Raw genomic sequence first — 22872 nt, 5'->3', positions numbered from 1 at the left:
TTTCTTGCTGCTGTTTGCACGGGGAGAGCTTCTGCCGTCACTTTTTTAATTAGATCCTATTGTTTTAACGTTTAACATAAAATACTAGGTCAACTTTTAAAATTTATAGATTTAATTTAATATACATAATCTTATAATTTTAAAAGTTAAAATTTCAATTTTAAAATTTTGATCAAACTCATACAAATGTAGTTAATAACTTAATAATAATAACGATGAAATATGTCAGGTCATATTTTCCCCTATGAGAGAGAAAACAAGAGAAATTGAGTTTTTTTTTCTTTTTAAACTCTTTTTGTAATTTTTTATTAATTTAAGATGATTACAAATGGTAGTATCTGTTCTAAATAATTTCAATCACTTAGTTTATATTTTTTGTAACTTTTTTATAAGTAATTTACTAAAATGTCATAGTTTTATCAAAATAGGATAATATATAATTGTTTACTTTCTTTTCTTTTATTCTCTGTTCTTTTACTACTTTTAATTCAAACATAATGTAAGATAAAAGATTTATAGTAGTTTTTTCAGATAAAAAGGGGATAATTAAAAGGGTAAAGTTGTTAGATATCCAATTAGATTTAAATAAAAGAAAACATTTATACAACTAAGAAGAAAAATGTGTTAACTTCCATTAAACTGTGTACAAGTAATAAAAGAAGTCTGCCGAAAGAAAATTCACAGTATAATTCATTATATTTTTACATTTTTTTCATTTGGATCTCTGACACGAGGTGGATCACAAATCACATAAGACATAATTGATAATACAACAAAGCTTGTAAAAAGAGTTCAAAATGTAAAGGACAATCGCAAGAAGAAAGAGGAATTAAGGAGAAAATTTAGATATTCGAAGTGTAATATGAGAAGGCAGTCTAGGAGTAGTAATAGCCTGCAGTGGAGTCCGCGTATAAGTAATCAGTCCAGGATTTTTCAAGCATGTCAATTTCCTCAACCTTGACTCCCTCGGCTGGAGTCCAACAAAAATGGTGCAATAAGTAACTCAACATGGATGTGATGCGACCAGTTTGATTCCAAGTTGTGCACCGACGCATACCCTCCAAATGGAAGCAATCGATAAATCGAAAATCATGACCCTTCGTATCGACGTCCTCTTACAGGAATTGCAGTCACGAGTTGTGGGATTCAGAAGGATTGTGTTAGGTTCGATAATATACGACTCATTTGGAGGTGGAGTGATTCAGGGTCAGAAATTGAAGAAAAGTATCAACGGTAGTTGTGTGGTGGGAAAAATAATTTGTTTATCAACTTTTTAGAAAAATAATTTGTCCAATGACTTTTAAGTTCCTTTTTAAAGTCATTTCCTTTTATTTAAAAAGAGTAATGGAGTCTATGAATTTATTTTCATTCAAATAAGAAATATTAATGTGGATTTTTACCTAATAAAAATTGATGATAATTATTAAGATATTGATGTGATAATTTAAAGTATTGGTATGATAGTTCACTTTACTGACATGACAATATACGATATTACTATAATAATCAATTATAGATGATAATGTGACAAATAAACTTAATTGATTCTTTTAGAAAGTTTCAGAGTATACTAAATTTTTTATCTTTTTTAAGATTTATTAATTCTTTTAAGAAAAAAAGTAAGAAATTATTTAGAATTTAAAAATACTATTAAAATTACATAAAATTTTAAAAATATCACAAATTATAGAATGTTAAATTATAAATTGTAAAAAGGTTATTTATAAATTATTAAAAAATTAAACACTTCGAATAACTTTAGTCGGTCCGAATGTTCAATACATAAAAAGGAGTCTTTTGTGTTTCTTCCGCTGTGAATCTGTTTCATCAAAAATATTAGACGGCTTCGTTGCATGTTATAACCTCTATTATTGTTTAATTTTATTATTTATTATTATTATTCTAAGTTTGATAATTGACTACACAACACTACAAACATTTATATATCGAGAGTAATGAGATAACCATGATGCCTCCATAAGGGTATGCAAGATGATTCGCGACTCTGACTAATGAGATAATTATTTATGTTTCTTGTTTTTCAACCTTTCATAATTCCTTCTACCTACCAAACAAAGCCTTTAGCTTCAACTAAAAGCATCACTTGCCGGTACATGATAGAAAAGTTCAGCTACAAACATGATATAAAAAGCACAGAAAATATTACCATATTAGCACCGTGTGCAGTAAAGCCAAAAAGCCAAGGTTATTTTAGAAGGCAAATCCAAAGTACATAGAGAGGTTAAAATGTTATAGAAGTTTCAACTAGCCGTGACACCTAATAGTTACTATGTTATTGTGAGTATATACATAAATATATAAACTAGAAGCCAAAGTCGCAACCATTCGTTTATCCCTTAAGCGGTCACAAGATGCGGACCAGATCTTGGAAGTCCGCAAGAATACGTAACATACTTGACACTATCTAAAAGAACAACAACAAAGATCCGAGAAAGAGATTTCGATACAATCATGTCATCCATATCCCCATCACCAGCCTCTCTGGGATCAATAAGCACAGAAACTACCACAGAAGAATTAGTTCTGTTACCTTGAAAATCTTGCTTTCCTGAATTTCTTCCAACATGCTGTTGGGTTATGTTCAGATCAGAACTAGCGAGAGGAACAGGATGAGCATGGAGAATCCTTCTGTTTCTTCCCTTGTTAAGCTGGGTAGCATTCTGACGTTTGGCAGATTCCTTGGTAACCGAGGAAGCTGGAACAATGGCTCCTGGGGCAGAGATGTCAAACTGGAACACTTCTGTGCACATGCCTGAACTCAACATTGGTCCTACAATAAAGAAGGGCAAGAAACAATCAAATTAGTATATGAAGCATGCGCCAAGAATAGAGTTGTGGGTATTATGCCTACGATTGATTTTGTTATAATCCTGCAATATTTTAACCATGATGAAGAATAATATTCAGAGTGTCTCATTAAGTGTGGACTAGATACAATATTCTGATGAACCTTACAGCTTACACAATCATGAGTTGTAGCCCAATAACATACTCCATCCATTGCATCTTTGTGCAATTTATTTTACTTCAAGTTTAAGGCAAGAAAGCTAAAAGAATAATGACACCCTTAAAATGACATGGTAAACTAACTTTCAAATCCATGCTGTGAGAACCAATGAGCACTAAACCAGACCGAAGGTCAAATCAGCGAGACTTCTAAGTTGTAATCATCAATCAAACGAAATGAATCGAAAGGTTCAATTGAAAACAAAATTAAACATTACTTTCTATGATTTAAATACTAAATTATATATCAGATATAGTAAATAGTTAAGGCTAAAAGAATGTTTGAATTCAAAAGAATCTACTCAGCAGCCCCAAACTGTCAAATTCACAGAAAAAGATAGTATAGACAAATTTTGTGCCACAACTATATAACGATACCAATCCATACTAGTGCTTGCAGTAAACCTACCTAACCTTAACCTGAAATCCCGAAAACCGACAAGTTAAATCCAGTTCTAGAGCATTGACATCCAGAAAAGCACCCAATTTACATATTAAGAAAATGTAAGGGCGAGATAATTACCTGCCACTCCTTCCCGGAACCACTGCTGCATCTTCCCATCAGCAGCAGTTGACTTGAAATGGTCCTTCAAAGCATCGGCAGAACCTGAAGAAAGAGCCATGTGTCTTTCTGCATGGTTTCTATATTCATGTGAATGCTTTCCTCCATGCTCATCAGGAATGGCAAGTGCCTGAGGGAAATTCTTTAGGATGGCCAAACCTGTCTCTTTATTCTTTCTTTCAGAAGCCTTATGAGAGGCCATAGTTTTCTCACTGGCCAAAACGGAATGAATTATCAGGTTGCCATCAATTTTCACAAGCTTATCGTTTCTCGGTACATAGAGGGAAGCAGTGAGAGGCTCACTGGCATTTTGCACTCCAGTCTCTTTTTTCTCAACACTGGACTCGGAGCCTCTACGAATAACTCTATTGCCAACCTCAAAATTCCCATATGAAATTGCTGCATCCCTAGCATGATTAGACCCATTTAAATGGCTATCAACTCTCAAAACTGTCCCACCATGCACCTTGTAAAACCCATCTCCAACGAAACCAGATCCAACAGGCGTATTATCATATCTTATATTCACAATTGGGACCAAACCACTGAACAATAATATGAAAAACAACATTCCCAGTAAACTAACACTAGCAACCTTCTTAGTTTTGCTCTCATTCTTTTTAGCTTTGGAAGCCGGTTTCGATTGCTTCTGTGGTTTCAGCCTAGGGATAGGTACTAGTGGCACCTGAGACCCTTGAGGCTTCATCATATACGGCGGAGCACATGGCATCCAAGGGTATGCCGTTGGTGGATACATTGGCATAGGCATTGGCTGTGGAGGGCACATTCCAGCACCTCCACCACCGGTACTTAATTGCTGTCTCAAGGTAGAATTCTCAGCCAAAAAATAAGCTATCTTATTATTCAAATCAGCAATCGTGGAATGCATTGTCCTAACCTTATCCTCCAGCTCTTCCACGTAATGCTTCTTCCGCTGCCTTGACAGCTGCGCACTATCTCTGTTCCTCATAAGCCTCGCTCTCCTTTTCTCGTCCTCTTCGCTCAGAGCATTTGACTTATTATCAGAACTGGATTTAGAATTGTTCACAGTCAGCAGCGATGATTTTATACACTTGACGGAATCAGTCTCTTCCTGGTCTATCTTCCTTTTAGACGCTCGCCTTTTACCGAATTCTTTAACATCAATCTTCTGATCAACGTCGGTTCCGGAATCCGTCGAGGTAACATTCGCGTCCACGCAAACGGCCGAACCGCAATTTCCGGATCCTAAAGGGGAGATAGGAGAGTGAGAATTACCGGCCTGGCCGCATAAACTGTCAAATTCCGGGGAGGACGAATTCAGGTACCCTCCCACATAAGATTCGGGTGTTGCTCCGGACGAATCGGGTACGATCACGTCGGGAAAGTACAATTCGTCGAATTCGTCGAAGGTAAGCTGGAAATCATCATTGTCGTCCAGAGGAAACCCTAGATCTGATGAGAGATACAAGGGATCCATCGGGGGAATGGCCAGCGATTCCAATTCGAAGCTCAGATGGGGTTCTATCGGCAGTTCCGCCATGAGTTTTGGTTTTGGGGAGACGGACCAATTAAGAAAGTTTTATAACGTGAATGAACGAGAAAATACCAAGACTTCGGACCAAGTCGTGGGTAGAATTGGGAAAACAAGAGCTTTTGGTCTTCTTTCTGGAGATGTCCCCGGACTTTCCTTCTACGTTTGGGCTTTGCCGCGTGGGCGTTGGTAACCTTTTTCCGTCTTTTCTAGTTACTTTTGTTGTTCGTGTTTAGCTAATCGGGTCTTATCAACCATTAGAGGGGGGTTGAAATGATTAAGGAGAATCTTATGTATCTGAGATGTCGTACATTTTGGATCATGCACACTACATGCGTGTTGTTTAATATATCTAAAGATCCGATATTCAACTTACCAAATACATATTTTTTTAATCAACATTTTTTACGTTCATAATATCTGTAAAAATTTATAAAGTAAATCTTAATTTAATTATTATTATTAATAGTATAATATTAAGGATTATCTAGATCTGAATATGTATTGGTATTAATACTTTTAAATTGTTATTATTATAACGTCTTAATATTTTATTACAACGCTTATGAAGTAGTAATAAATACAAATATCTCATTCACTAAAAAATTACTTTTTAAAAATAAACAAATAAATGTAAAATAATTTCACTTAAAAGTACATCATAAATAATTCAATTCAACTTAGACTAATATTTATAGTGAACGGTAATCTAGAGAAATTAAGAATATAATTTGTCTTGATCAATTTTTTATTTATAATTATTGTCATAAGATAATTTTAAAAATTCAAAGAGAATATTATAAAAGATTTCATTCATTCGGGTGCTAGGATGAAATTTAAATCAAGTGAAACTCTCGAAAGAATATATCAAGTGAAATTCAATAAAAAAATTTAAATATATTTTGAATTATTAACATAAGATAAATATTAATTTAATCAAAATTCATGAGATAAATTTTAGCAACCCAAATCTAATATAAATCGAAACTATGAAGAATTCTTATGCAATCCAAACACTAAAAAGATGAATCTCGTGTTTTATCTTTTGGTTATTAATTAGATGAGAACTTCAATTAAATCATTTTCTTTTTATTTTTTATTTATATCTAAGATAAAAATAAATTCTTTCAATCAATAATCTCTATAATATATGGTTAAAAACTTTCGGTTCACATATATTATCTGCTTTAAGTTATGAGTTTAATTCTTATTACGAATAAAATTCATTATTTCGCTCGCTATATAATAATCGTTAAAAAATAGATCCTCCAAAAACAAATAATTTAATTTAATATAAACAAAATATGTCAATAACAATTTAACAAAGTTAAATAGAAACATCTCATAGAAATAACCGAAGGAGTAAACACCTTATAAACTAATTTTCGGTTTTTTTTTAGCAACAAAACCTTATTCCATCAAAGCATAAACAAGAGCAAAGCCCCATATAAACATCAACAACAACAAAAATAGAAGAAGAAAAATTAAAATACAAAATTGTGAATGAAGATGTTGGTAATTATTTATCTCTTCAATATGAAAATGCTCGTAATTTTTAAAAGATTTATCTCTTTAATTAAAAATGATCGTCTTAATGCAGATGTACAAGTGTCTACCATGAAATTTAAACATTATTTTAAGTTATTATTTATTTTATTATATATAAATGTTTTTATATTAATAATGCATATTATGCTCATCTTAAAAAATATTTTTAGATTCACAACTAATTCCATTAATTCCTAAGTAAGCCCTTATGAGCAGGGGTGTGCAAATCCGAGTACCTGCAACATCCTGATTAGTGATTTCTCGGCCCGAGTCCCGACTTGGATGTTGTCGGGTATCCAGTTTTTTCCATTTTCAAATTATTAATTTAAAAAATATATATACACAAATTTAAATGTTTGAAACTTCGAATTACATACTCCAACATCCGAACATAAAATTTAAAAGTTCGAAATACAAAATCTAATAATTCATAATATAATTAATCCATTATATTATATATAAAAACTAACCCGATACTCGGGTAACCGGGTACCTAGAAAACTTTAATTTTGTGACCGGGCCTAACTCGGGAAATGTCGGGTCGGATACCAGATCCTGCCGGACAATTTTTTTAGAAATTTACCATATTTTTTAGGTCCAGATCGACGGGTCAACGGGTTGAATCAACTAGGTCGGATAATTTTGCACACCCATAAAAGTAGGGGAGTTAACAATCTGTGCCATCGAGCATAGAAGAAAATAGAAAACGATAAATCAAACAGTCTGCAAAATCATTCAATCACTAGAAGCGGGTTTATAACTGACTTTAACATACTTTTAAAGCACTCTGTAAAACAATTCCTTTCCAAAATCCAATCCAACGAGGATACAATTAGAATAACAGTTAATCATACCAACATGCAGTAACCATCATTTCATCACACAGGCAATTTAAAACACATTTAGAGTTGGTTTGTTTTATGAAAAATAGATTCCAAAAAATAATCGATGTAAAATGAATTACATTTCTTAAAGAAAAATTTATAAAAATTATTTTACGATATTTTGGTGATTTTGTGTAAATCATTTTCTACTAATTAGTAAATTTTTAAAAAGTTATTTATTCTAAATAGGGAATATAATAAATAATACTATTTATTAAAAAATTAATATTATTATTTTTAAAATATTAGAATGACATTTAATATTATTTATGTTAATAATATTATTAAATATTATTTCTACAATAAATAATATAATTTATTATACATTATTAAAATAAGAATATAAGAATGTAATATTATTAAATATATTATTTTTAGGTAAAAATTATATTTATTATTATGGAAATGAAAATTATATTATTAAAATTATTACAAAAATATATTCTAAAAATTAATATTTTTATTAAAATAGTACTAAAATAGTATATTAATATTACATAAAATAATATTATTTTGATCATTTATGCTTTGAAGTGATTTTTTTTCTTTTTCTAGGAAATGCAAAGTAAATTAGTTGATCAGAAAAATGAATTACAATAACTATTTGTTTTCCACAATCAAACACCAAAAAATAATGAAAATATTTTTTAAGAATTTCAATTACAATAAAACAAACGTACCCTTATACAACATTTAATTAAATACATGCATTCACAAGTTGTGACCATGGAACATCATGAATTAAAAAATAAGGTAAATTATTTAGTCATTTAAGTATCACTTTAGTTATGTTTTGGTAATTCAATTATATATTTTTTTTTATCAAAAAGCATACATAATGTTATGTTTTAATCATCCATCATTAAAAAAAATATTGACGTGATATTTTTTATTTTTTTAATGATGATGTGACATTACCTTATATTGATACATTAACATCACTGTTAGTTTTTTAACGATAGGTGATCAAAAGGAAATCAAAATATAATTTTAGGTATGATAATTAGATGACTAAATATGTAGTTTCTCCTAAAAATAAGGATAAAAACACTAAAGGTCATTGAAATATGTTCAAATTATTATTTTAGCCATATAAAACAATCATTAAATTTATTAAACTATTATAAAATTGTTATTAAAATTTTGAATCGTTATAAAATAATTATTAAATTTACCACATTTTTAATATTTATTATAACATCACAATAATTAGTTTGTGATCCAAACAACAGTTATAATAATATTGGGGAAATCTTCATATAATAATAATAATAATAATAATAATAATAATAATAATATTGGGGAAATTAAGACCGGATCTTAAGCCCAATGCATTAAAAATAACCTGAAGGCAACTCATAATGGAGGAAGTTGGCAACAAAATAGGAGGGAAAATCAAGTTAAGAAAACAAAGCAATGGTCAAACAATTGTTGTAACTTATATGTATATATACACACAGGACGCATCAGATCAAGAAGGAAAAAATCAAGAAACAAACAAAGAGGGGAGTGGCAGTGAGGTCTTCAGGAAATACTATTTCCCGGTGACTGTTAGGTTCTCTCCCGCTCCTGCTGCTATTCTTCCCTGAATGCCTTAATCAGTGTTCGGGGTCTCTCTTTCTCTCCTTTTTTGTTCATTTCATTGAATTAAATGATTTTAATCCAAAAGTTTTCGACTCTTTTTACGGAGGGATTATCTGTGATCCTTTTTCTCTCTCTAAATTTGTACAGAGCGTTGCGGCGATTTATGAGTGGAGGAGCGAGGGGCTGATTTACAGGTCTGATTCTATGTTTCGATTCCTGACTTGCCGCCTTTTTTTACTCTCAATTTCAAGTTTGATTTTACTGGATCATTGTTTTTAAGTCATTACGGTAAACAAGAAATATGAATATAAATGCGAATCTGGTTTCTGCGGTAGTATGCAAATGAATCATACACCACATGAATTTGATTAGGGAGCGTGTATTGTTATAAATTCTTTTTAGTGTTCGTCTTCTATACATTGGTTACATTAAAAAAACCGGATTAAGAATTTTTTAATCTTATCTATGAAATTTAAAAATATGAATAAAATATTTTTTCTTCTATGTAACATGTGTATATATATAATAATCATATTTTTTTTTGTTGTTATGATCCAATATGTCTAGACCGAAGGACACTTTAGTTTATGCCTACAGTTTTAAGGTTTAAGAATGGGTTAATTATAAACGTTTGTGGAAATTGTTTTGAATGAATTTTAGAACAAAGCGAACTATGGTTAAAAATGAAGTTGCAACAGTTGTGGCAGCTAGTCCAAATGAAGCCGCCCCTTGTTGGTCGGATGCAATATAATCTAATCAAGTCTAAATTCCATTTTGATATTTCACTTCCGATATCAAAATTCATGTTTATATACTAACAAAAAAAACTTTGAATTTGCAGATCATGATGACCGGTCTCATAGGAAAGACTAATAATCCTTTCTGGGAATAGCTAGCTCTGACCTTGGTATGATTAACTGCCGTGTACCAGTTTCTTCAGAATGGCGGTAGTCGTTGATCGACATCATGGATTCAAACCGTTCAGTAGGTCTCAAAGATGCAAACTCCAATCCTTCACCCAACTTGAGTACAACATTCTTGAACATGGCCACAAAGACCTTGCTCACTCTTTGAAGTTTCTCCATCGTAGTTTCTCCACGCCTTGCCTTTCCTTTGCTACTAATGTGAAGGAAGAGTTTGACACCCATCATCCCAGGGTTGAGATTATAAGGGGCCAAAGAGCCCCGAGGATCAGTGCCCTTGTTGTTGAGGTGGCCATGGCCATGGCCTCTGGGGAAGTACCTATACCTGCCTCCAACGGGCTCGGTGGTGCCTACTTCTTACATAATCGTAGTGGTGAAACTATAGCTGTTGTAAAGCCCATTGATGAAGAACCCTTGGGTTCCAATAACCTGAATGGTTGTGCGGGATCGATGTTGGGACAGCCAGGTACACAACGTACAATACGTGTAGATGAAACTGGCATTCGTGAGTTGGCAGCTTATCTCCTCGACCATGATGAGTTTGCTGGTGTTCCTGCAACAGCTCTTGTGAAAATCTCTCATGTTGCATTTCATGTCAATGAAGCAACCGCTATCTCTGCCACACCTTATAAGATTGCCTCCATACAAAATTTCGTCTCTCATGACTTTGATGCAGGAGAGTTGGGGCCTGCTGGTTTCTCAGTGGCTTCAGTTCATAGAATTGGGATATTTGACTTAAGAATCCTGAATCTAGACCGGCATGCAGGAAATATTCTTGTCAAGAAAAAGGACCAACGTAAAAATTATGCTGCCGGGGCAGCTGAGCTTGTGCCCATAGATCACGGTCTTTGCCTACCAGAGTTCCTCGATGATCCATACTTTGAATGGTTGCATTGGCCTCAAGCATTGGTTCCTTTTTCGGATTCAGAGACCAAGTACATTCTGAATCTCAATCCAAATAAAGATGCAGAACTTTTGCGGACGGAGCTTCCATCGTTGAGGGAGTCCTCCATACGAGTCATGATCCTTTGCACCGTTTTCTTGAAGCAAGCTGCTAGTGCTGGCCTTTGTCTTGCGGACATAGGTGCAATGGTGACTCGGGAGATTCGGGGTGGTGAAGAAAGACCAAGTATGATAGAGGCAATTTGCACAAAAGCTAAGACAAATGTATTCATTAAAACTTCGGAAGTTGAGGATGATATAGACAACAGCTATGATAAATTTGAGGTTGACACTGGAATTTTTCTATTCGACAACGAAATCGAAGACATCTTCAATGAAGTCGCCGATCTTCCCAAGCTCTTCCGACGCCCTTTGAATTTGGCTAAGTCACCAAAACCTTTGGAACTTTTGACCACAAGATCGATGCCAGCATTGCGTGGTGTGGCTTCGTTAAATGACAATTACAACAGCAGATTTAATACAGAATACTCTGCAGGAAACACTTATAGCTACAATGACAGCATGAGTTTCGTAGTGCAAAAGAATAACCATGAAAATGGAGGTACGTATTTGGGGGATATGAGTGAAGCTGAATGGGAGATGTTCCTGAAGTGTTTTGAGAAGCTCTTGCCTCAAGCATTTGAGGACTCCAACAAACTAAAATTGGGAACTTCTTGCAATTTCTGAACGATGTCTGAAAGGTAGTACGAAAGAGTATCCTACTAACTAATATGAACAAATTATTGTACATTAAATTGATATTTGCTCTTATAAATGAGTCGTAGTGTAGGAATATAACTACACCTTGCATTTGTACGTGTGTTACATATAGTTAATTAGGGTACATATGGATCGTAAAACAAAGTGATTGGCAGACAGCCGTCCTTTAAACTTTAATTTATTTGCCTTGTTATTTTCTCCCCCTTTCGCACTGTACATAATTTGTAGAGGGTCAATTTCCCTTGAACAGACCCTTGTTGTGTTGCAATGCAGACGCAAAACATTTTCTATTTCTTGCATTTATTTTATTATTTTTGTTCACTTATAAACGCTTTCTTCTCTCAACTTAAGAAGTTTGGAAAGAAGGCATTAACCAAATGACCAAGTCTTAAAGGAAACTAGTTAAAGGACAGTAAAAAGGCATGCTTTTATCAAGCCGAATGTTGCAAATATCTTAATTTTAAAAGGCGTAAGAAGTACTGAGATACAAAGGGTTCTTGAAGTCTAGGCCTAAGACATAAAGTGAAAGCGCACACCTTTTATAGACGAGGCGTATTTTTTATGCTAAAAAACTTATAAATCAATCTTGTAGTATATCTAGACAGACTCATTACCTACTAATTCACTCTTGAAACATTTAATATTCTCCCCCACACTCTATTCCTTCACCATTGCTTGTCCCCTCCTCAAAGAAGATGATATTAAAAAATAACTCAAGATTAATTTTCACTAAATTACATACACAAGCGAAGAGTACTAAAAAAGAGGTTGATTATTAAAGATATTAACTCAAAACTTTGTTGTGTGTTGATTTTGGTTCAGAGTGAGAGGGGTAAGTGGAATGACTTATATGATAACGATGAAATGACTATAAAATTACACAGATCGATCCTAGATGGATGGCACTCCTAATACAGTGCTGGAACTAACAACTTTCGATAGCAGATGCATTTAATAATCACGAAAAGCTTAACTCTTTCCATGACTGAAAACCACTTCATCATTTTTCATAAAAAAAAGTCTTGATATATAATAATCTTTTAATCAATAAAAAGATATCAAAGTAATTTAAAGGGAATTTTTTTATTAAGCTTATCTACGACGAAGAAAAAGGTTTTATTTTTAATTTTATTTTTAATAGGTTAAATTATTTTGTTTTAGGTCTTTTAAGCTTTATTGTATGCCATGTTCTCTCTCTTTTTTTTTTAGTAAAGCACCTACCAACGTTCTCTAATCAATATCAAAACGAGAGAATGAGTAACTTTGGGGGTTAAATATGCAGTTAACCTAAAAATGCAAGAATGATGAGGAGAAAGCGCGAGGGAAAAAAAAGAGAACGGCATATGCCCAAAAATGGAAGAGACTAGAGTTAGAGATTGTATTAATAAATGAGTGATGATATAAAGAAGAGCCGACTGTTAGTATTGAGTTCTCATTTGACTCCGGGATTTTCACTCGTGGCTTTTGAGAAAGAAACAGCGCTCGCCGCTGCTCTCTCTGATTCTCCTACCATGTCAGTCCAACCTTACTTTTCCCCTTCTAATTCTCCTTCCCATCTTCCTCTTCCAATTTTTCTTTCTTATTTCAGATTCGACAAAATCATGAACAAAGAAATCCCAGCTACAGTGGTGTATGAAGACAATAAGGTGCTGATCATTTTTATACTTTCAATTTTAAGTACTGTGTTGGCTGCTTGTTTCTAAGCTCGAAGGGTCTTTTAGAAATCATGTCCAATTTTCCTTCTTGAAACAATTGTTTAATGGGATAAAAACCGTCATTTTTTTTATAATTCTTACAATTCAAAGTGCATTGATTTTGTGCATTTCTGTGTTTTATCTTAGAAAGGGCAGAAATATAGTATATTAATATTAGATTACATGCATGTTATGCCATATATGATGCAAAGTATCATGAGTGTCTCGTTATAGAAAGTAAAATCATGAAACACCTTCAACATGCTATTTTTGTTGGTCCAGAAACAGGTTATGAAGTTTACCAGATAACATTAAGGTTTGCATGAATATCTAACTGTGTTTCATCCTCACTGATGGCATTATTAGCTTCCAGTTTAGAAGGAATTGTTAATTGATGCCTAATATTTAACAGTAACTGTCATCCTTGGCTCTTAGTATGAAAGATAACCCGAGCAGCAAAATCTTTGATATGCCATTTTGATCTGGCTTTAACTTAAGTGCTGCTGATATTAAGCTAAATATAGACAGAAGCATAAGCATGAACCTACGTTGATCTAAATGATATGGTGACCTAAATTAAAAACTGAAGTATTTTCTTGATTTTGAGTTTTCATCCCATTAGCGACCACATTCTTCTTTCTCCTTCTCGTCTCGATCTGAATTGCAGAGCGACTATGGACACCTTATGACAAGCTGGCTAAGAATCCAAGAGACGTAACTGGAAGCTTGGCACACTTCAGGTGTTTACTGAATAAAAGAGGAGTTGCTGCTGCTCCCTTAGCCGGAAGCGGCCAAGCTGCCCCCTTAGAGCCAGGTTCTTGCTATAAGCAATAAATATAATGTGTTGAATGACTTGTAGTGATGATTCCCAATTGTGAAAGAAGTCATTCTGCTCATTTTTATACCACTTACATAATGGACGCTTCTAATAAAATGGCTAGATAATTTCGTGAATAGATCAGAGTGCAAATGTTGTTTTCTTATATGTATACTAAACTATGGGTGAAAGTGGGTGGAATGACATGTTTTAATATCAAAAGTTTCAATTGACATGGATTTTTATTCGATCCTCCAACAACTCCTACGTTTTCACCTTTACAGAGAACAATATTTGCTGTTTTAGTATATGCCTGTAGGGAAGTACTATAGGGTGGTTTCGCAAGTTGTTTGGTTTTCCAAAGTAATAATCTTTTGGCCAGAATTCAATTCAAGTTTTCATTTCATTCTTTAAAATTTATTAAAATTTTATTTTATATCATTTAAAAAAACAGAATTATAACAACCACTTATAAAGAATGTCTTCGGACTTAAATTGAAATAAACCTAAATATATTTCACATATAATAAAATTTAAAGTAGAACAATAATTAATTTTTCATAGTTTTACCTTTTCAAGAAAAGGTGTCATTCTCAAAATAGCTAGTTATAATTTTTACGGGTAAATTATACCTATGCTCATTTAATTATGGGTGATTTTAATATGACTATTCATATTTTAATTTTGTCAATCAAAGTACTTAGTTATTTTAATAATATCAATTAAGTCGTTTATATTTAATATTTGGTAAAGAATTAACGTGACAATTAATAAAATTGATATAATGATACATTCAATAATTAATTTTTATGTATTTTTATTAATTTAATAAAATTACTTCTTTAATCAAATCGATGGTTTGGATATTACAAATTTTAAATGTATTTCTTAAAGAGTTATCGGATCTATGACTTACACTAGCATACAAGTTTTCTTATAAGATAGAAGCCACTTGTTTCATTAAAATTAGAAAAATATTCAAATTACAATGAAAGTTTACAATCGTAATCGTAAACTAAAACACATAATAAGAACATTTTCTTATAACTATGAACACAAGAAACTATCACAAGAACTATATGAGGAAAAGGTTAAAAACCTAATCAAATAGACTCGAATAAAAGGTAGATACGATCAAATCTGATTGTATCGACAAATAAACCACAAGAGGGAATCAAGTTATTGAAAGATAATCGAAAAATCGCAAATCAGAATCAAGTGATGTGAGAAAACTATCTACGATCACAAATCATGTATCTAAATCCAATTCGAAGATCCAAAGCATATAATATTCAACATCATAACAATGAGCACCATCTTGATCAGTTATGCCAAAAGACATAGAAAACATGTCATAAAAGACAGAGGAAAACGTGGTATAAATGTATAGTTTTTAAAAATTAAAAAACAAGAAAAAATATATAAAATATTTTTTTTTGTTGCAAAGACTCTCATTAATAATGTTGTATTTTTATTTGCTATTATACTTTTATTAACAAAATCTTTTTAAAATTACTTAATTTTTAACAAAAAAAAATTAAATACTTAATCTCAAAGTAAATAATAATTGAATTAAATAAAAATATTTTTAATTTACATAAATTAAAATATAATTTAATTTTATAAAGAATAAAAATAATTGAATTTTCTTATCTCAGAATTAAAAAAAATAAAGATATATATGTATTGTTGGCGTTTTTTCCGAAAAATCATCTTTTTAATTTAATATTCCTGATCAGGCACCGGTCAGAGTATATTTTTCGATCTAACACCTTTTGCAGTAAGGGGTCGCGCCTTACCTGTGATTCTGACACGCGTCAGAAAGGCGCAGCCCCTGTCCCGCGCTATACCCTTAATTACCAACCTACCTCCGCCTGTTCACACCCATCCCTCCCTATAAATACCCCCATTCTCAATTACTTTCATCACACCAAATCCTCTCAACTTCTCTCAAATACTCTTATATTCTCTTATTAAGGTATATTTTATTATATTTAGTATTTTTTAGTAATTTATTTAATTATTTTAATTGTTTAATATTTTATTTAATTAATTTTTTTTTGCAGATATAAAATGGAAGGTGGTCTACTTTGGTTGGATGGAAATCATATATCTCGACACTTTGCTGATACGGTAACATTTTAATGTTTTAATTTAATTAATTAATTAATTTAATGCATGATTATTAGTTTAAAAATTAATTTGTGCAATTATTTATATTTTAGGAGAGAGACCGTATATTATATCCTTTTATTAGGAATCTTAAGTTAGTTATACCTACTCGTGTAATGCCGTATTTAATATAGGCTGGATTTGATCACCTAGGTAGATATCAGGGTCATTGTAAGATAGAACCAGACCTTATTTCTGTCTTAGTAGAGCGGTGGAGGCCGGAGACCTACACATTCCATCTTCTGTGTGGAGAGTGCACGATCACGCTTGAGGATATTTCTATGCATCTGGGGCTTCCGGTGGATGGAGGTGTGATATCAGTGATAGCTTCCGGTTCTTGGACTACTTTGTGTAGGGTTAGTCTAGGACGTGTCCCGAAAAATTTTAACGGTGGACGGATACCGTTAAATTGGTTATATGCCAATTTCCGGGAGTTGAGCGAGGACGCGTCTGACGATGAAGTTAAACAGTATACACGAGTATGCATACTGCAGATGATAGGAGGGTTACTGATGCCGGACAAATCGCGTAACCAAGTTCACTGTATGTGGTTGCAATATCTTGGCGACTTTCATCTTGTCGGATCACTCAGTTGGGGCTTGGCAGTTTTGGCTTGCCTGTACAGGGAGATGTGTCGAGCCATTGATTACAGGCGTAATGCTATCGGCGGATGTCTCCTGCTGCTGCAGTCTTGAGCATGGTATCGATTGCCCTTTTTATGTCCCGTTGTCAAGAACCCATTCGTATTTCCGCTACTCCTAAGGTAATTATAAAACTGATTTTGTATATTAATAATTTTATAAAGTGAATAAGAAATTATTTTTCTTTAATGGGTGGTCTACTGATAGGAAAAATCATCAGGAGCCACATGATGATTTAGAAAAAAATTAGGGTGTTAATCGATCAGAAGGCTGGCACACAAGTATGAATTTTAATGTTTAAAAATCAATTTTAGATTATAGTTATATAATTAGATTATTATTTTGATAAAAATTATATATATTTGTTTTAGTTTGAATGAGTGTCATATTCTACTGATGATGTGAGGGCGGTGATCCCACCTGAGTTGAGGGGACCATCAGATGCTTGGATGGCGATAGTCCCTTTGATATGTTATGCGACCGTCGAGTGACACTCCACTGATAGTGTGCTCTGGCAATTTGGTTGTTTTCAACCAATTCTGGAAGCACCTCGCAATATGGACGAGTTGTATAGCACAGATAGACGCAGCAAGACAGATACAGATTGGCTGGTGAGGTATCATGCGTGGGTCGTGTTGTGGGAGGATCGACATCGGCGCCTTCCCCGTAGATAGCCCATTTTACTTGACCTCTTGATGGTTGCTGATGGTTATTACGAGTGGTTCAACAGTAACGGGAAATTGTTTCTACTTCCCGTGGATGCACGATGGCAGACCTTTCTGCGACGTCGACAGAGACGTTCACCGACACAGCACCATCGTCCCCCGACTCGTGGACGGAGAGCAGATACTTCCGGTTCATCCTCAACTGCACCAGCATGACATTCACAACATCTACCATATCCACCAGCTTACATACCGCAGCTATATATGATGCCTCCACCGCCTTTCCATTACCAGATGTTGCCACCGCCGCCTTCACCTGGTTTTATGACCCCGTCGTCGCCACCGTCACAGAGTTATATGACCCATCCTAGAGGCTATTATGGGTCTATGTTTGCAGATCTAACTTAGGGTTTATATGCTCACATTGGCGGGTTCAGCCTCATCACCAATGGCCGCAGCACAGACACCTCCTGTACAGTTTTCACACTTAGCGATGTCTGGGTTTTATGAGTTTTCCCAGTTTTCGCAGGCCGGTCAGATAGTCAGTCATACACCTCGAGGGTCCTTATTCTATGGAGGTGCTTCATCGTTATCAGCTCCTCATCAACAAAATGTAGCTGCTAAGGACGACGATGACGGAGACGATGATGGTGATGATGATGAAAGCGAGGAGTCACAACCAGTGATACGAAGAAATCCTCCTCGAGACCGACAGCCACCGCCCTGCGGAACACATTCGCGTCACAGACATCAATAGATTTTATTTTTTTATACTTGTATTTAGTACTTTTTTATTGTAGTTGTTTATTGGACTTTTTTATTGTAATTTTTTTATTTATCATTTAATACTTACTTTGTTAATTTATCATTTAATATAAGTTATTGTGATTTGGTTATCATTTATCATTTAATACTTATTTTATCGTTAATATCAATTATTCATTAATATAACGCCAACGTCTAATCTCGTATAATTGTATCGTTTTTTTAATCTTCATCAGCGATTATCGAATAACATTAACTTGAAGTAAATGCAAAGTAAAGTACAAGAATTATTATTTGATAAACAACTACATTATTTCCTCATCAATTGTTACTTGATGACAACAGAAGTGGACATGTTTTTCTAGTGTGTCCTAGGTTTCTACAATGCCCACATCTTCTGTCTTGTCTAGATCTTTCTCGAATATCCATATCGCAATGAATTCAATTGGATTTTGAATGACCACGCTCCCTCAATAAACTCATATTTGGTACAATCGGAAGCCAATCTTGAACCTCATCAGGGTCTTTGTCATTACCTATGGGGGAAACTCAAATTCGTATACCTTAAAAACTTCATATAGTAGGTATACGGGATCCACAAAACGGTTATAGTCTTGACGTGTATGCGAGCAAGCTGCTATCACATGAGAGCATGTATACTTCAGAGCTTGAAAAAACCTGCAGTCGCACGTTCTGTCCCTTATATTTTCTCTTAATGACACAGCTTCAATCCCTTGAAGAGGTTGCGACAACTATGTGACACGAAACATTTCATGACTTCTAGAGAAGCTTGTTACAGACATTCCATTTGATGTAGTAATTTTTTCTGTATATCTGCAACTAATCTAGGGTGATAGACATGACCGTATTGCATCCAAGTTTCAGCTTGCCACCCGAGCTTTGCAAAAAGCATCCCCAAACGAAAATATATAATTTTTACAAAATCCGCTACAGGTAAGTGGCGTGCACCCTTTAAGGTTGAATTGATTGCCTCAGCCAAGTTGGTCGTTATGTGTCCATATCGATATCCACCATCATATGCTTTCATCCACATTTCTTTATCGATGAGGCTGATGTAATCGTATCCTTCCTCGTTCTTCGCCTGCAAATCTTAAAGCATTGATTCAAACGTTCGAGGAAGTAGTTCGTAACCTGATCAAAAATGTATAACTTAATAACTTGATTTCTTTGCAAAATTAAAATGATAAAAAATGTATAACTTACTAACTTGCTTTCACTTACCATGCGCACAATTAATTGACACTCATCATTCTTCTTGTACCTTCCATGGTAGTTCGCAACAATGTGTCGGAGATAATACATATGTTGGACAAAGGGTGGTTGCCACATTGGACCCAAAGACTCCATTGATGCTTTGATCCCAGCTCCGTGATCTGAAATGACACAGATTTTCTCCCTTGTGATAACATGTGCACGTAAGTTTCGGAGGAAAAAAGCCCAAGAATCTGTATCTTCTCCTTCGACAAGAGCAAAAGCAACTGGAAGAATGTTGCGATTGCCATCTTGGACAACTGCCAATAATAAAACTTTCTTGTATTTTCCATACAAGAAAGTCCCGTTGATAAGAAAGTCTCGTCGATCTGGACCACATGCTTGCAGTATTTGATAGCACTAACGCACTGTGGGTAAGTCCAAAAAACCCGATAGAATTGGCATCGATTGCGTAGAACTCGATCATTATGGTATGCATAGGAGGTTTCGAAGTCCACAATTGTCCTAGGATTCAATGTCCGCACCAGCCTAAACCAACATGGAAGTTCGCTGTAAGATGCATCCCATTTGCCATGAAGTTTAACAATGGCATTTTGTTTTGCCAACCAAGCTTTTTTATATGAGACATTGTACCCATACTGCGATTGTATAGCTAAAATCAACACTGCAACAGCTATATGAGAGCTTGCTTTTACTATGGGCATGATGGCTTGGCATATCAATTAGAATCCAAGTTGGGATGATCTTGGGTTGGTTGACCCCTCCAGCACAACATGTGTGAGGACCGTTATATACTGTTAGTTCCCATATGTTGTTTTTCCTCTTCCTCTTCGATACGCGAACCATCCAATTGCATCCGTTTTCGCGTCGGGCACAATAGTATACATATTTTTCGGTCGTGGAGCGGTCGACTTTGGACTGAACAGAATTACGGATATTGTTATTTTTTATATCCATCATCGCTTCTTCCTTGCTTGAAAACTCCATACCGAAAGATAACTCACCATTATTTATTGATGAATAATATCCATAGTCACCGAGATGAGACATATCCGCAAATTCTGGCCCCATACATTGCATCATAATCAGCTTCATACATGTGTGCTGGAGGGTCAGTTTATGCCACATTTGCTGGAACTTCATCTACATCATCATCACCATCGGAGTTGAATTACAGTGATTATGGGTGAATGAATAGTCCAGTCTCAGCACCATCCGCACCAGGCTCACGAAGCGGTTCTTCTGGTGGAGATGATAGTTCCTCCATGCTCTCCACATTTAGATCGAAGAACCTACTACTGGCACGCTTTCCCCTTGAACTAGAAGGCATATCTGGATTGAGATTGAAAAAGCTCACAGACGAATACCTCCCCTGGAGCTTGAAGTCATCGTGTCAAATGGAAACTGCACAGATTGTTGCGTCGATGGCATCTCCATATTAAGGTCAAAGAAATTTGCAGATGAATGCATTCCCCTTGAACTGGACGCGATATTGCCATACGGATTATTCGTGGACCCATCTCGGTACATATCGTAAAGAGTTGCGGATTAATGTCTCCCCATTGAAGTTGATGTGCCGACACCATGATGTGGATTTCCCATTATGACATTAAAATCATTACACATTACTATAGTCGGGCTGTCAACTTGATCAACTTGTTCAGCCAGCCCATAGTGTGAGCTTAATGGCTGACCCCGAACAACACGCACTTGAACAAACTTTGCATACATCTCAATATCGCCGTCTGAATAATTACTTTGAGAATCATCCATCATTTCAACATCATCATTGTTCGATAGTTTGAACGTTGTATAAATTAATGACAACAATGATGTTGGAAATCTGTACTGTAACGACGACATTCTTCTACTACTTTCAACATGAACCTTCCTCGAAATCTTTGTTATCAGCTCCTCAAGAGTTATGTTTCTCTTGAATGATATTTTAACACGCTCATTTGATACGAAAACAACGTCAGTTTCATCTTCTCGAATTTCTCCATCATAATAAACAATAGCTGAAAGTCGCGTCATTCTTAGAGTTTAAAAGTGCAACAATGCAAAAAAAAACAACAACTGAAAAAAACCTAATTAAATAAATAATATATGCCAAAAAAATATAATAGAATAATTTTTTTTTACACATAAACGTAAATAATTTAAATAATATAATTTTATATTATTACCTGCACCGCAAAAATATGTCGATGTATTCTCCTACTTTATAATTCTACAAACACAGAAATTAATTGAAAACAATTAGTGTAATATTTTTTCAAATAATCATATATAATTATAAAATAAATATTATAACCAAATTACCTTATAACGAAAGATCGAGCAAACTTCTGAATCAAATATAAGATGATTTTTGGATTTTATTTACTGATTCAAATGATTATTGGTGAGAGAGTTTACGGGAAACGACTATTTATAGTCGAGAGAGGATGCCTTAAAGCCGAGAAGTTTGGAAAAATAATGAAAGGCGCGGTCCTTGCACCGCGCCATCGCGCCTTGCATTATGTATGTTTGATAATTGAGATAATTGAATAGCGCGGCCCCTGCCCTGCGTCATACACACGTGTATTCATGTCAGCATAAGACACGCCTCAGAGGACGCGTCTTACCCCACGTAGTGTCAAATCAGCGTATAGCGCCATGTAGGGGTACGCCTTACTGCAAAGGGTGTTAGATCAAGAAATATAATATTACCGGTACCTGATCAAAAATATTAAATTAAAAAAATAATTTTTCGAAAAAACGTCGATATTATTAGTCTATTATTACTTAAACTTTATTTAAAAAATAATTACATTTTTCCTTTTATACCAAATCAGCGTATAGCGCCATGTAGGAGCACTCCTTACTGCAAAGGGTGTTAGATCAAAAAACATAACCTTATCGGTACCTGATCAAAAATATTAAATTAAAAAAATAATTTTTCAAAAAAACGCCGGTATTGTTAGTATGTTATTACTTAAACTTTATTTAAAAAATAATTACCTTTTTCCTTTTATACGTGGTAGCTGAAGAGAATACGAGAGAGAGAAAGAGAGAGAGAGAGAGAGAGAGAGGACAAGCAGAGGCAGCAAATTGAAGTTGGTATCTAAGATTCTGAAAGCCATATAACAGCGGCGGAGCGGGGGGCTTGTCCGTCTTTAAGTTCTATATTTACTCACTCA

At 34.2% G+C, this 22872-nt stretch overlaps 2 protein-coding genes across 3 annotated transcripts; one reads left to right on the top strand and one right to left on the bottom strand.

Moving 5' to 3' along the window:
- Positions 1-2182: 2182 nt before the first annotated feature.
- On the bottom strand, positions 2183-5280 carry LOC120113828 (bZIP transcription factor 17-like). The gene is made up of 2 exons (XM_039134876.1): positions 3551-5280; positions 2183-2791 (listed from the first exon to the last, which is right to left on the bottom strand). The coding sequence occupies exons 1-2, from the start codon at positions 5109-5111 to the stop codon at positions 2358-2360; spliced, it is 1995 nt and encodes a 664-aa protein (XP_038990807.1). The 5' UTR covers positions 5112-5280; the 3' UTR covers positions 2183-2357.
- Positions 5281-9411: 4131 nt separating this feature from the next.
- On the top strand, positions 9412-11996 carry LOC120113827 (phosphatidylinositol 4-kinase gamma 1-like). 2 transcript variants are annotated; one of them, XM_039134874.1, is made up of 2 exons: positions 9412-9493; positions 9960-11996. In XM_039134874.1, the coding sequence occupies exon 2, from the start codon at positions 10060-10062 to the stop codon at positions 11668-11670; it is 1611 nt and encodes a 536-aa protein (XP_038990805.1). In that variant the 5' UTR covers positions 9412-9493; positions 9960-10059; the 3' UTR covers positions 11671-11996. The 2 variants fall into 2 exon arrangements, with proteins under 2 accessions (XP_038990805.1, XP_038990806.1); XM_039134875.1 differs by lacking the exon at positions 9412-9493 and adding an exon at positions 9832-9853.
- Positions 11997-22872: the final 10876 nt, after the last annotated feature.

The sequence above is a fragment of the Hibiscus syriacus genome, unplaced genomic scaffold, assembly GCF_006381635.1.
Source record: "Hibiscus syriacus cultivar Baekdansim isolate YM2019G1 unplaced genomic scaffold, ASM638163v2 tig00110213_pilon, whole genome shotgun sequence".
NCBI lineage: Eukaryota > Viridiplantae > Streptophyta > Magnoliopsida > Malvales > Malvaceae > Hibiscus > Hibiscus syriacus.
This window is presented reverse-complemented; position numbering and strand designations above follow the sequence as displayed.

What these genes read in the sequence shown, in the direction of transcription:
- LOC120113828 (XM_039134876.1), bottom strand. Translation starts at nt 5,111, where the DNA reads ATGGCGGAACTGCCGATAGAACCCCATCTGAGCTTCGAATTGGAATCG. An exon ending in GTTCCGGGAAGGAGTGGCAG is followed by an intron (nt 2,792 to 3,550) that starts GTAATTATCTCG and finishes TCTTTATTGTAG; the next exon opens with GACCAATGTTGAGTTCAGGC.
- LOC120113827 (XM_039134874.1), top strand. Translation starts at nt 10,060, where the DNA reads ATGGCGGTAGTCGTTGATCGACATCATGGATTCAAACCGTTCAGTAGG.